The following is a 13637-nucleotide window of genomic DNA, read 5'->3' on the forward strand; positions in this document are numbered from 1 at the left end:
ACTCAACTCTGACTGCCCAGAAAACATCCAGGCCTTTCCCCACAGGCAGTGCCACCAGGAGGCAGCAGTGGAGGTCCCTTGGCTCTCTAGCCCCAGCCTCCCTCCCTGTTCCACCTTCTGCAGCTCGAGGGACTCGCTATGGCCTCAAGACACTCCTGCCTTGCTCCCTCTACAGGCCATAACATCCCCTTCCTCTGACCTCTTCTGAAACCTCCTCTCTCATGTGGTTCCTTCATACTGTGTGGCCCACTGGACCACTGAGCCTCATCATCCAAAAATTGAAACCCCTTTTCTTCAAGAGCGGGAAGGCGTACACATCAAACCTTCTAGTACTGCAAGAGAAAAGGAAGAAGAGGCCAGGCGCGGTGGCTCACGCCTGTAATCCCAATACTTTGGGAGGCCGATGTGGGCAGATCATCAGAGGTCAGGAGTTCGAGAGCAGCTGGCGAACATGGTGAAATCCCGACTCTACTAAAAATACAAAAAAATCAGCCAGGCACAGTGGCGCACACCTGTAATCCCAGCTACTCAGGAAGCTGAGGCACGAGAATCGCTTGAACGTGGGAGGTGAAGGTTGCAGTGAGCTGAGATCATACCACTGCACTCCAGCCTGGGCAACAGAGTGAGACTCCATCTCAAAAAAAAAAAAAAAATGAAAAAGAAAAAAGGAAGAGGAGAAGCAGAGAAGAAAAACATAAAACACTGCCATGTTAAAATACACATTATCACTCCAGATGCCAGAAATACCCTCATTCTGGTGTCCCAGGGGTCAGGAAATTGGAACCACAGAGAAAGCAATGCAGTGGAAGCATTGCGCAGGGCCCAGCGGGAAACCACGCCTACACGGCCACAATCATGCAAATGCTGTTTATTGATTTTCAGATTGTAGAGTCAACCTATGGACAAAGCACAGAAGACTTAGTTTTGCTTACACAACGGAAGGTAGATGTTAACAACAGGGATGATGGAGAAGTAAAGTACATCAGAACTTTAGGGATACAGTTAGCGCTGGGGGAACCACTGCTGGGTGGAGACAAGCTTTGGGGCAGAAGAGAAGCCCAGGAAGGCCTTGGCAGTTGACTGCGTGGCCCTGGGCCGGATACTCCGTTGCCCCCCTGCCCTACCCCGCATACCTGAGTGGTGCTAGAGGATGTTGCTGGTGTGATAGCGCCTCCTCGTACTCGTCCTTCTTTAGGGAGGACTAAGAGGAGGGAGAGAGTGGGAAGGGGAAAATCCCAACGCCGCCATGTTCATCAGACACAGAAGGAGGTCACCAGACTGAGGTAGGCGGTGGGGCTTGGACACCATACTAACTTGAAGATGAGCTAAAACAGGGACGAGTGGAACCAGCTTTTCCTAAGACATGCCCCCCAGGTGCCATGTCAGTTTACCATTGCCGTGGCAACACCCTGGCATACCACTCTTTTCCGTGGCAAAGACCCCAGGATGCAGAAGTTACTACCCCTTCCCTAGAAAGTTTTGTATACGCTGCTCCTTAATCTACATGTAATTAAAAGTGGGTATAAATCTGACTGCAGAACTGCCCTGAGCTGCTGCTGCTCCCTGCCTATGGGGTAGCCCTGCTCTGCAGGACAGTCACAGAGTTGCAACACTGCAGCTTGAATACAGCTGTTTTGGTTTTGTTTCTTGGTTTGTTTTGTTTGTTGTTGTTGTTTTTTGTTTGTTTTTTCTAGATGAAGTTTTACTCTTGTTGCCCAGGCTGGAGTGCAATGGCACAATCTCAGTTCACTGCAACCTCTGCCTCCCAGGTTCAAGCAATTCTCCTGCCTCAGTCTCCCAAGTAGCTGGGATTATAGACGCCTGCCACCACACCCAGCTAGTTTTTTTGTATTTTTAGTAGAGATGGGGTTTCACCATGTTGGCCAGGCTGGTCTGGAACTCCTGACCTCAGGTGATCCACCCACCTCAGCCTCCCAAAGTGCTGGGATTATAGGCGTGAGACACTGTGCCCAGCCACAGCTGTTTTCTTCTATCCTACCACTGGCGCTTGCCTTTGAAATCTTTCCTGGAGGAAGCCAAGAACCTTCTCAGGCTAAGTTCCAGTTTCGGGGCTTGCCCACCCTACATCAAGACCCACTAAAGTCAGTGGGATTCTAGAGAGTTCTAAGTGTCCTGCATAAAGTTACAAAAATAACCAAGAGGTGACCCCCAAATCTAACTATCACAAATGGGGAGACAGGGAGGGGTACCAGGGATGAGAAAGGATCAAAGCATCAAATCCTCATTTGTCACTGACATGGGGTAAAATCGACAGGTGGAGAAACTGATTTAAACAGATTACTTGGAAATAGAGAAAACCACCGGAAGAATTAAAAACAGGGTCAATTAAAAACCATGGCATGGAAGGAATGGAAGGGGTAGGGGAGAAAACCACTTTATTCACGAGCACTTCTGTGCCCTTTGGATTTTTTTTTTTTTTTTTTTTTTTTTTTTACCGTGGGCATGTCTGACTTTGATTTCAAAAATTAATTTTAAATTTTAAAAAGTGACACCACAATCCTGGTCAGCAGAACCAGAAGTGACCAGGCCACTTGCTCCCTGCCTAGGTGTCAGGCTGACTGTGCGTCTCAGGGGGGTCAGTGCTGCAGTGAGTGCCCTGGGGACAGGGGGAACTCTGCCGGTGGCTCTGCAGGCGGCCCTGTGGGCAGCTCCGCAGGTGGTGCTGTGGGGAGCTCTGCCAGTGGCTCCGCAGCTGGCCCTGTGGACAGCTCCGCAGGTGGTGCTGTGGGGGGCTCTGCCGGTGGCTCTGCAGGCGGCCCTGTGGACAGCCCCGCAGGTGGTGCTGTGGGGGGCTCTGCCGGTGGCTCTGCGGGAGGCTGCGTGCCTCCCTGGCTCAGCATGTTCCGGCAGCGCAGCCGCTCCTCCTCCTGCTTCTCCGCCATGCGGTTCTCCAGCAGCCTCAGCTCCCTGCGCACCGCCTTCTGCATGGATGGCTCCAGCTCCAGCACTTTCTGGAGGTCCGCCTTGGCCTCGGCCTCGTTCCACACCTCCGCGTGAGCCCGGGCACGCACATAGTAGGCCTTCACGATGCCTGTGGAGAGCAGGGAGCATCCAGCCGCAGCTCCCTGCCCAGCCTCAGAGGCAGCCCCCACCCAGCTGGGACTCACCAGCCTCCAAGACCCTTAGCCCCGCCACGATCCTTAACCTCTCTGTAGCCCCATCCCTCAGTTTCCTCAACTGTAAGATGGAGATGATGAGCATAATGGCAGTACCTCCTTCTCTCCTTTTCAAGGCCCTGTGACTAATTTTATATTCATAACTTTGTTTTCTTTTTCTTACAGATGCTCCCTAAATGAGATAACCTTCAGGCCCTTTCCCTGCACCTCCCCCACATGGTGGTTACGAGGATTAGGAGGATTAAATGAGATAATAAACGCAGAGGACTTGAGCCTGATGCACGAGCCAGGGCCTGGTGTTGTTACTGTGAGCGCTATTCGAGCGGTAAGTCAATACTAGTAGCACTGGAGGTGCCATATCCTCGCAACACCAGTACTAGTACCGACATAATATTTTTCTCTATATTGATTGCCCCTCTTTTTTAAAAGCCTGTTTACCGTTCCACTGAAAACACAAGCTTGGTGAGCTTCCTGGGTAAGTGTTCAAACACACGTTAAAATAAAGGGCCCCCCACGCCAAGCACTGCCCATCCATCACCCACGATTCAGTTATACACTTGGGGAAACCCAGCTGGGTGGAGACAAGGTTCGGTGCCCCAGTGGGGTGGAAAGAAAAGTCCAGGAAGGCTATGGCAGGTGTCTCCGTGGCCCTGAGCCGGGCACCCCCTCGCTGCCCACCCCTGCAGCCCCACGCACCTGGGTGGTGCCTGAGAATGTCACTGGTGTGTTCCAGCACCTCGTAATACTCCTCCTTCTTCAGCAGGCACTGGCAGTAGTTGAGGGTCAGAGTGTTGATCATCTTCTCCAGCTTCAGCCACTGCACCTCCCACGGCTTCTCCTGCCCAGGGAGAAGGTCAGCCATGACCTCAGGCGGCTGCCCAAGCCCTGCCCCACCCTGGCGGGCGCTGGGTCCCCCAGAGTCAGCCCCACTTCCCACCCCTGGCCAGCAGCCTCTGACCTTGGTCTGCAGGTTCCTTAGGCAGATGATGGCCTCCTGGTACTTGGAAGAGGCCTCCTCGTAGCGGCCCAGCTTGAAGAGCCGATTGCCCTCTCCGTGGAGGACGGGTACCACCTTCATCTTCTCATGATTGCTCAGGTTCCAGGTCTCCCTCTGGTAATCACTCGGGGCGTCAACCTGGCCCCAGAGCTGCAGGTCAGTGTGGCAGGGACCCCAGGGACCTGCACCCCATCAGGGACCCGAAAGACTGGACCCTGGCACAGCTCCCTGAAGTCATACTTGCTGGTCAAGTGCATATAGACAAGGGAAAGAAGCAAAAATGCCAAAAACCCTGCCCTAAATCAATGCGTTTGTGCAAACTAGGAAAAGGTGTCCATTCATCAAGACACTTCACTTCTAATATTCAGAAAATTGTCGTGAATCCTCATTTTGTTAGAACAATACACTATTGCCATCTGCTGGAAACTTGTCATTATAGAAATACCAACGTACGATGTCTATAATGAGCACCTTGGAGGAGATGCCGGTGCACCTCGTGCAGTGCACAGGCCACGCAACTGTGACAGCAAGCCTGTAAAGGCCCTTGGTTGACACAATTCTTATTTTATTTTTATTCACTCACATAGCTCTCAGGCTGAGCGTCAGTCTTGGCCATCATAAGCTGAATCCCGACCTGACCTTGAGCCTGGCCCTAACCCTCTCTCACCAACCCGCAAACACGCGCTGTCAGTCACTCTGGGGCCCTGGGTGGGAGGATATGGGGAGTTCCATGCAGCCTCTCCCGCTACTAGAGAACCAAGGCTGAACCCACAAACCACAGGGACCGAGCAGGTTACAATCTCCAACTCTTGAAAATGACAGTGGAAGTAGATAACAAAGAGAAGTAAAATGCCTCCAAAATGAAAACAAATCACATTTTTAAAAAGTGGTTCCAAGCGGACTTTGTTTTTTACATGGAGTCTCACTCTGTCACCCAGGTTGAAATGCACTGACATGATCTCGGATCACTGCAACTTCCGCTTCCCAGGTTCAAGCCATTCTCATGCCTCAAATTTCCGAGTAGCTGGGATTACAGGCGTGCACCACCGCACCCAGTTAATTTTTGTGTTTTTAGTAGAGATGGGGTTTTACCATGTTGGCCAGGCTGATCTTGAACTCCTGACCTCAGGTGATCCAACCCCCTTGGCCTCCCAAAGTGTGAGATTACAGGCATGAGCCACCGTGCCCAGCACCAAATGGACCTTTCTTGTGGAAAAATCAGAGGACTTTTGTTTCACATTCGTATTGTCCCATGGCTTATGAACCCTTTCTTGTTCTCTAAAGAGAAAGAGGGCACTGTCCAGTGGCCAGTGGGGTTGGGGTGCCTGTGATGCCTGCTGTCCCTCTCTGGTGCTGGCACAGCCCTCCAGCCCTGCCTACCCCAAGCCCCACCTGCAGCAGCTCGATCACAAAGATCAGAGGCTGAGGCTCCTTCTGCAGCTCATCCAGGTCCTCGTAGCCCAGCGTGTGGTAGGCGAACATGTTGGCCAGCCCGCATGTGTGCACATGCCACTCCGTGGGGTCCTTGCCCTGGGCTATCTGCCGCAGGCTCCGGGACAGGATGGGGTAGACCCCCGTGTGCTGTGGGGAGAAACAGATGGATGGCATCTGGGCTACCTGCTCAGAGCTAGGTGGGCCACAAAAGGCCTCCACTCAGGGCCCCTCCTGGCAGGAATCCTGCTCCCTCACTATGCCACTAATACTAACTGTGGTTAACTGTGTGCCAGGCAAAGCACTTCACACTGCTATGAGCCTCTTCAATCCTTACAACAATTCAAGAGAAGCATCATTATCCCCATTTTACAGATGGGGAAACTACAGCCCAGAGAGGCAAGGCAACTTGCTTAAGGTCACACAGCTAGGAAATGACGCAGCCAGGATTCAAACCTGGCTCTAGAGGCCATATGCTCGTAGCCTCTGGCTGCCTCTTCTGGCCCTTGTGGTCCCCTGTAACACATCTCTGCCCCAGGGAAACCCTGAGCTCGGCAAAGCCTATGACTCGCAGGAAGGGCAGTGTGGGGCAGCAGAAGGAGCAGGACTCCAGGGTCCAAGAGAGTCGCTTTGGTCTCCTGGCAGTGCTGCAGGCTAGCAGTGACCCCAGGTCACTGCACTTCTCTGAACCCCAGTTCCCTGGGTTGCTCCTGTCCGGTATTAGGGCTGCTGTAGGGATTAAATGAGACGGTGCAGATAGAGGTCTGGCTCATCACAGCTTCAGCCAGCATGGGAGCTGAGTTTGCCATCCTTGGGATGAAGGAGGGCTGGGAAAATCAGCCGTGCAGCCTCAGCGAGGCCTGCTATATGTATGCTGGGCCTCAGTTTCCCCCACTAGGCTCCCTGAGAACCCATCTCTTTGGACCGGCTTCTGAGACGATCCAGCACTGGCTCCACATGCAACATGTGACTTGAAGGGGCTGAAACTCTGTGCAGCGGTTCAGCTGTGCCTCCAGGTCGCCAGCACAGAGGCAGAGGCCACCCTGCCCGCCCCACCGGCCAGGATTAGCCTGAAATGCCTTCTGGCTCTTTGTGGAAGAGACGAGCAGATGGCTGTTGAGCCTGTTGGGATTAGAGTTGGACCAAGGGAGGGAGAAGCCCCAGAAACAGCTTGCTGCCAGGGGGGCCACCTCTGGCCCTGACTCAGCAGCCCCCAGCTCAGTACACCATGGCCCCCAGCAGGCTGAGCATGCTTTTGTGGCCCCAGAGCACACTGCCCTCACTTACTTATGTCGTGGCACTGGCTGCCCTGCATTACACTTGTTTAGATGTCTGCTCCTCCTCCAGAATTCAAGTTCCCTAAGGGCCAGGGGCTTTGCTTTTTTCATTCCTAACATACAGCACAGGCCAAATCAGGTGCCCAGTGAATGTTTTCTAACTAGATAGATAGATAGATAGATAGATAGATGAATGATAGGAGATAGATAGAAGATGATGGATGCATGCAGTGATGGAAGACTGAATTATGAATGAAGATGGTTGAAGGGAAAAATGGATGAATTGACGCCTGGGCAGGTGGGTGGATGGATAAGAGGTGGATGTGCAGGTGAAGAACTAACTCTAGAAGGGGTGTGTGTGTGTGTGTGTGTGTGCACGTGCACACAATCACAGCAGCCATGGGCTGGGGTGAGGAGATGTGGGGGGCATGGAGATTGGGAAAACCCATAGTCACTATGGGCACACTGGCTCACGCCTGTAATCCCAGCACTTTGGGAGGTCAAGGTGGGTGGATCACCTGAGGTCGGGAGTTCAAGACCAGCCTGGCCAACATGGTGAAACCACATCTCTACTAAAAATACAAAAATGGGCCCGGTGTGGTGGCGAGCACCTGTAATTCCAGTTACTCAAGAGGCTGAGGCAGGAAAATCGCTTGAACCCAGGAGGCGGAGGTTGCAGTGAGCCGAGCCCACACCATTGCACTCCAGCCTGGGCAACAAAAGTGAAACTCCATCTCAAAAAAAGAAAAAAAAAAAAAAAAAAAAAAACAGTTACCAGCCTGTGATATAGGCAATGCACTCATGTGACTATCAACATGGAAAAAGGAACACAGACTCCACAGGAAACAAAGAGCCATGCCCACATTACGGGAATGACAACAGCTTGTGGTTTTGCAAACAACAAATCAATCAACTAATTCAAGAATTTATTGACAGCCTTCTATGCACTCAGCTGTCATGTGTTAGCAAACGTGTATCCTATGGAGAGGGGACTCTCGGTGGCAGCCAAGCCTTGCCTCACGTATGGCATGAATCAAAGTACAGGACCCCTCACTCTAAGCAAAGTCAATAGATATATTTTTAAACTAGCTGAAATCACAAAGAAGCCAATTTTCAGAAGCCTTGACTTGATAAAAAAAAAACAGATTTTAAGATAAAAATATCAAAATGAAGAAAAACACAGGGACTGCTACAAAGGAAAGACGTTCAACAAATATTTGCTACATGAATGAATAAATGAATAACATGTTGAGTGGGGCCACCTACTGGCAGAGGATGGTGCTGCAGCCCAGCTATATTTGACATTGCGAGAAATGTGTGCAGGATGAAGAGGGAACCAGGCATCTCACCCAGATCTTTTCCCTTAACTTGTTTGAGCCACTACAAGTTATTTTCCCTTTTGGAGTCTTAAGTTTCCTCATTAGTAAAGTGAAGAAGTTAATCTCATATTCTTTCTCGGCTGGGCATGGTGGCTCATGCCTGTAATCCCAGCACTTTGGGAGGCTGAGGCAGGCAGATCACTTGAGGTCAAGAGTTCAAGACCAGTCTGGTCCAATATGATGAAACCCCGTCTCTACTAAAAATGCCAAAAAAAAAAAAAAGTATAGATAGATAGATAGATATGGGTGTTATAGTGGGCACCTATAATCCCCAGCTACTCAGGAGGCTGAGGCAGGAGAATAATTTGAACCTGGGAGGCCGAGGTTCCAGTGAGCCGAGATTGTGCCACTACACCCCAGCCTGGGTGACAGAGTGAAACTCCATCTCAGAAAAAAAAAAAATTCTAGCTCAAAATGATAGCTCTCATTTTTAATTGCTCTGTATTATGATTGACCCACATATGTTATATCATGTAATCGCCAAAACAACTCCTTAACTTAGAGTTTTGTTTATTTATAAATGAAGGAATAGAGTAGCAGACAGAAGACGGGACTTCCCCAGGTCATGCAACTAATGAATGACAGAACAGAGTTCAAACCGTCCCCAGAATGCTCATTTAAAAGGTCAGTGGCCTCTGACGAAATAATGAGTCTGGATATCTGCCACCAATGGTGAAAGTCTAGGGGGAGCTTTGGAATGGATGGATCAGGCTGTCACTCTTAACATCATCATAAGAAAGACAACCAAGTGTGATGTACTTCTCCCAAAGGGAAGTATATGATACCATCCATGGCAGACTTCCGAAAATGAGAGAGAGAGAGAGAGAGAGAGAAGAATCTGAATCTTATCAGGTCCTCTTGACCCCACTTTCAATTTATCAAAAATGTGGGGAACAAAGGAGCATGTTAGACAATTCCATGGCAAAGCAACCAGGAAAATCAGAATGTGGGACTTCTACAGGATAAATGACCCAGTTCCTTCAACATTTCTGTGTCAAGAAAGAAAAGAAAAGGAGGTGGAGCTATAGATGAAAAGGGACTTGAAGGACGTATCAACAAAGCACTACGCAGGGACTTTGGTTGGTTGTTGATTTAAACAAACCAAACTCATTCATTTATAAAGAATAAAAGAGTCAACCAAAGAAAATTTAACAGTGACTGGATATTAGATGGCTTTAAGGAATTACTGGAGTTTTTAAAAGATTTCATAATGATATCATGGTTAAGTTTTTTTAATATCCTCTTTTTTTTTTTTTCTTTTTTAGATAGAGTCTTGCTCTGTCACCAGACTGGAGTTCAGTGGTGTGATCTCAGCTCACTGCAACCTCCGCCTCCCGGGTTCAAGTGATTCTCCTGCCTCAGCCTCCTGAGTAGCTGGGATTACAGGTACACACTCCCACTAATTTTTGTATTTTCAGTAGAGACGGGGTTTCACCATGTTGGTCAGGCTGGTCTCGAACTCCTGACTTTGTGATCTGCCCACCTTGGTCTCCCAAAGTGCTGGGATATCCTCATATTTTAGAGATACAAATTTTAGTATTTACAGATGAAATGATATGGTGTCTGGCATTTGGTTTAACCAGGCAGGACAAGGAAGGGAAGTAGATGGGTTGGGAGATGAAGCAAGACCAGCCGCGGGTTGATGGTGGCCGGCACTGGGTGATGGATGCTTGTAAGTTCGTTATTCTTTCTGTTGACTTTTGCATATGTTTGAAAGTTCCCATAAGAAACGTTGCCCAAGGGTCAGTGAGTTTTGCCACAAGGCGAGGAAGCTAACTTATAAGGGTAATTTATGGAATGCTATAAATAGGAAGGGAAACTTGCAATGGGAGGAGGAGGGCAAAAAAAAACTTGCAATGTGAGGAGGAGGGATTAGACCAAGGCTGGTCTAATCATGCTGTATAAAAAGCAAGGACTTGGCCCGGCATGATGGCTCATGCCTATAATTCCAACACTTTGGGAAGCTGAGACAGGAGGATTGCTTAAGCCCAGGAGTTCAGGACCAGCCTGGCCAACATGGCAAAACTCTGTCTCTACAAAAAATACAAAAATGAGGTGTGGTGGCGCACCTTAGTCCCAACTACTTGGAGGGCTGAAGTGGGAGGATCACCTGAGCCCGGGAAGTTGAGGCTGCAGTGAGCCATAATTACGCTACTGCACTCCAGCCTGGGTGACAGAGTAAGACCTTATCTCTTTCTCTCTCTCTCTTTCTTTCTCTCTCTCTCTCTCACACACACACACACACAAATGTGAGGACTGTGAAGTGGGCCGGCTCACTCCTGCTGAGGATAGCCCTGCTCCCCACCAGCCAGCCACAACATGGGTCACGCCTTCCAGCCCTGTTCCCTCCATCTTCACATGCACAGTGGTGGGGAATAAGGTTGCAGGATTGCCTTTGCAGAGCTTCGCTTGAGTCCCAGCTTTCCTGAAACACAGCAGCCCTGCAAAGCGGGTGGGTGAGTTGGAAGAGACTAGTCCCAGGGGACAGGCACACAGGGCCGACTTACGATGGTATCGCACCAGAACTCGGCCACCTCGTGCACCCTCATGGAGGTGAGCAGGATCTCCCAGACCTCGAGCTTGAACATGTTCCCAATGATGATATGCATGGGCTGGTCCACCTGCCGGCTGTCGTCGATGACCGTGCGCTCCTCATCACATTTCATGGTGCGGAAATGAAAGATCACCTGCTCACCAAGACAGTGCACTCTGCTCTAGACACACAACTCAAGGTCCAGCAGACGCCACCCCCTTGCCAGCGACACTCAGGGCTGTCCCCAGGGTCAGCTCACTCAGTTCACCCCATCAGACGCCTCAGACCCCCTGAGCACCTCCACCCTGCCTGCACCCCCCAGGGAGGAGGGACCCACCCCCTCCCTACAGACCCCAGTCCACTCCCCACAGTGCTGTGTGTCCAGAAATCCTTGCTCAAATAAGCCCCGAGTTTTTTTGTTGTTTTTCTTGTTTTGTTTTTTTGGGGTTTTTTGAGACAGAGTCTCACTCTGTTGCCCAGGCTGGAGTGCAGTGGTGTGATCTCGGCTCACTGCAAGCTCCACCTCCCGGGTTCAAGTGATCCTCCTGCCTCAGTCTCCTGAGTAGCTGAGCTGGGATTACAGGTGCCCAGCACATCCGGCTAATTTTTGTATTTTAGTAGAGACGGACTTTCACATGTTGGTCAGGCTGGTCTCAAACTCCTGACCTCGTGATCTGCCCATCTGGGCCTCCCAAAGTGCTGGGATTACAGGCATGAGCCACCTCGCCTGGCCAAAGCCGGAGTTCTGTAGCCACAGACGCACCCTTCGCTCCAGGGAAGCCCAACAGACATTTGGGGACAAATACCAAGACCTCTGGGACCCCCTTTCTTCTCAACATTTAGGGCTCCAGAAAATTCCCAAAAGCCCTTCCCCTCAGCCCATGCTAAAGTCGAATCTGCAAAGTACCAAAAATGCCCCGTGACTGGGTAGACGCTGGGAGCTCCCCAGAGGCCCAGGGCTGGGGCTGCCTGGCTGTTTTTTGGCAAAGCTGAAAGCTGTTTACAGTGCCTTGGGGCACACCTGGAATGCGGAAGGCTGCTGTGGGGGACCTGTCCGCTCCGGAGGGGCCCCACTCACTCGGGATCCGGTGATGAAGTTGGGGAGCTCGCCCGTGCCCCCGTGAAGAATGGTTTTCCTGACCCCTTCCACGTTCAGGAGCAAAGCAGCATCCATGGCTGCAGGAGGAAAGGTGGCGTCTGGCACAGGCGGGGATAATCTCACCTCCAGGGAAGACACTTAGGCGGCTGAGACTCTGGGATTTGCCCAGGCAGGAGGAGTGTGGGGGAAGGGCAGACGGTGGGGGCGGTGCCCCAGGCGCCCCGGCTTCTCATCAGAGCCCCTCGGGCCAGGCCTGTGGTCCGCAGGCAGCCTCGCCTCCTATGCCATCCACCGCTCCTTCCAGTGATTCTGGGCCCCTGCCCGACACATGCCAGGGTTGTGCTAGGGTTGTGTTCCTTCTACCCCAAGAAGGAAAAAGGTCCGCTGAGCTTTCTTAAAGAAGACAGGGGGCTGGGCGCGGTGGCTCACGCCTGTAATCCCAGCATTTTGGGAGGCTGAGCGGGCGGATCACGAGGTCAACAGATCGAGACCATCCTGGCCAACATCGTGAAACCTCGTCTTACGAAAAATAGAAAAATTCGGCGTGGTGGCAGGCGCCTATAGTTCCAGCTGCTCGGGAGGCTGAAGCAGGAGAGTTACTTGAACCCGGGAGGCGGAGGTTGCAGTGAGCCAAGATTGCACCATTGCACTCCAGCCTGGCGATGTGGAGAGAGGCCTGGAGGCCACTGAAGGGGAAAAGGTGGGGAGACCTGGGCTGGGCCCAGACTGTAAGCCCCCGAGGACTCCAGGCCAGCCGGGGTGGCAGCTGCCCTTTGCCATCCAGCCACCTTCCTACTTTCCCTGTTCCCGGTCCCTTCCCCAGGAGCTGCCTTCAGGAGGCCCTGCGATGGTGGCCCAAGGGAAGAGGGGACAGGTTTCTGGCTTGGGAGGGAAGACGGACAACGAAAGGCAAGGCGGGTTTGGGTAAAGTTGAGGCGCCCTCCCCAGCCCCGCTCCTGCCTCCCCTGCAAGGTCTGGCTGGGGGAAGGGTGGGTATCCCCTCCCCTTTGAGGGCCTTAGCCCTGTGCTCTGGGAAGCAGGCAGAGTTTTTTCAGGACATCAGGGACGCCCTTCGGGCTGGGAAACATAAATGCGAAGACCTGGTGTTTGGCACCACCGTGTGGCCAGTTCAAGCTCCTACACCTCCGCACCCTGAGAGCACTGGACTCGCCGCCACAAAACCGTTCTCTTCCTGACACCAGGCTCCTTGGTTGCAGAGGAAAGGGGTGCAGGACTCTGCTACAGGGAGAGATGAAAACACTGGACTAAGGAGGCTGAGGTAGGTGGATCACCTGAGGTCAGGAGTTCGAGACCAGCCTGGACAACATGCTGAAAACCCGTCTCTACTAAAAACACAAAAATTAACCTGGGCGTGGTGGTGCGCGCCTGTAATCCCAACTACTCAGGAGGCTGCGGCAGAAGAATCGCTTGAACTCAGGAGGCGGAGGTTGCAGTGAGCCAAGATCACACTACTGCACTCCAGCCAGGGTGACAGAGCGAGACTCCGTCTCAAAAAAAAAAAAAAAAAAAAAAAAAAAAAAACTACGCCAGGCGTGGTGGCTCATGTCTGTAATCCCAGGACTTTGGGAGCTAAGGCAGGTTTATCATCTGAGATCAGGAGTTAGAGACCAGCCTGGCCAACATAATGAATCCCCATCTCTACTCAAATTACAAAACTTAGCTGGGCATGGTGGCGGGCGCCTGTAATCCCAGCTACTCAAGAGGCTGAGGCAGGAGAATCACTTGAACCCAGGAGATGAAGGTTGCTGTGCACTGAGATCGTG

The 13637-nt window shown here is 51.6% G+C and overlaps 1 protein-coding gene across 7 annotated transcripts; it reads right to left on the bottom strand.

Annotated features, from left to right (window-relative positions):
• Positions 1 to 2597: 2597 nt before the first annotated feature.
• On the bottom strand, positions 2598 to 11938 carry AIPL1 (aryl hydrocarbon receptor interacting protein like 1). Of its 7 annotated transcripts, none has more exons than XM_023184738.1 (6): positions 11833 to 11928; positions 10729 to 10842; positions 5527 to 5715; positions 4096 to 4272; positions 3834 to 3975; positions 2598 to 3052 (listed from the first exon to the last, which is right to left on the bottom strand). In XM_023184738.1, exons 1-6 carry the CDS (start codon positions 11926 to 11928, stop codon positions 2598 to 2600), a joined length of 1173 nt encoding a protein of 390 aa, XP_023040506.1. The 7 variants fall into 7 exon arrangements, with proteins under 7 accessions (XP_023040506.1, XP_023040505.1, XP_023040507.1 ...); XM_023184737.1 differs by having other exon boundaries at positions 10729 to 10872; XM_023184739.1 differs by having other exon boundaries at positions 3834 to 3903; positions 10729 to 10908.
• Between the last annotated feature and the right edge of the window lie 1699 nt (positions 11939 to 13637).

This window comes from Piliocolobus tephrosceles, chromosome 16 (assembly GCF_002776525.5).
Source record: "Piliocolobus tephrosceles isolate RC106 chromosome 16, ASM277652v3, whole genome shotgun sequence".
In the NCBI taxonomy this organism is placed as follows: Eukaryota; Metazoa; Chordata; class Mammalia; order Primates; family Cercopithecidae; genus Piliocolobus; species Piliocolobus tephrosceles.

What these genes read in the sequence shown, in the direction of transcription:
- AIPL1 (XM_023184736.1), bottom strand. Translation starts at nt 11,928, where the DNA reads ATGGATGCTGCTTTGCTCCTGAACGTGGAAGGGGTCAGGAAAACCATT. An exon ending in ACTTCATCACCGGATCCCGA is followed by an intron (nt 10,909 to 11,832) that starts GTGAGTGGGGCC and finishes CTTGGTGAGCAG; the next exon opens with GTGATCTTTCATTTCCGCAC. An exon ending in TTGTGATCGAGCTGCTGCAG is followed by an intron (nt 4,273 to 5,526) that starts GTGGGGCTTGGG and finishes CTCTGGGGCCAG; the next exon opens with GTTGACGCCCCGAGTGATTA.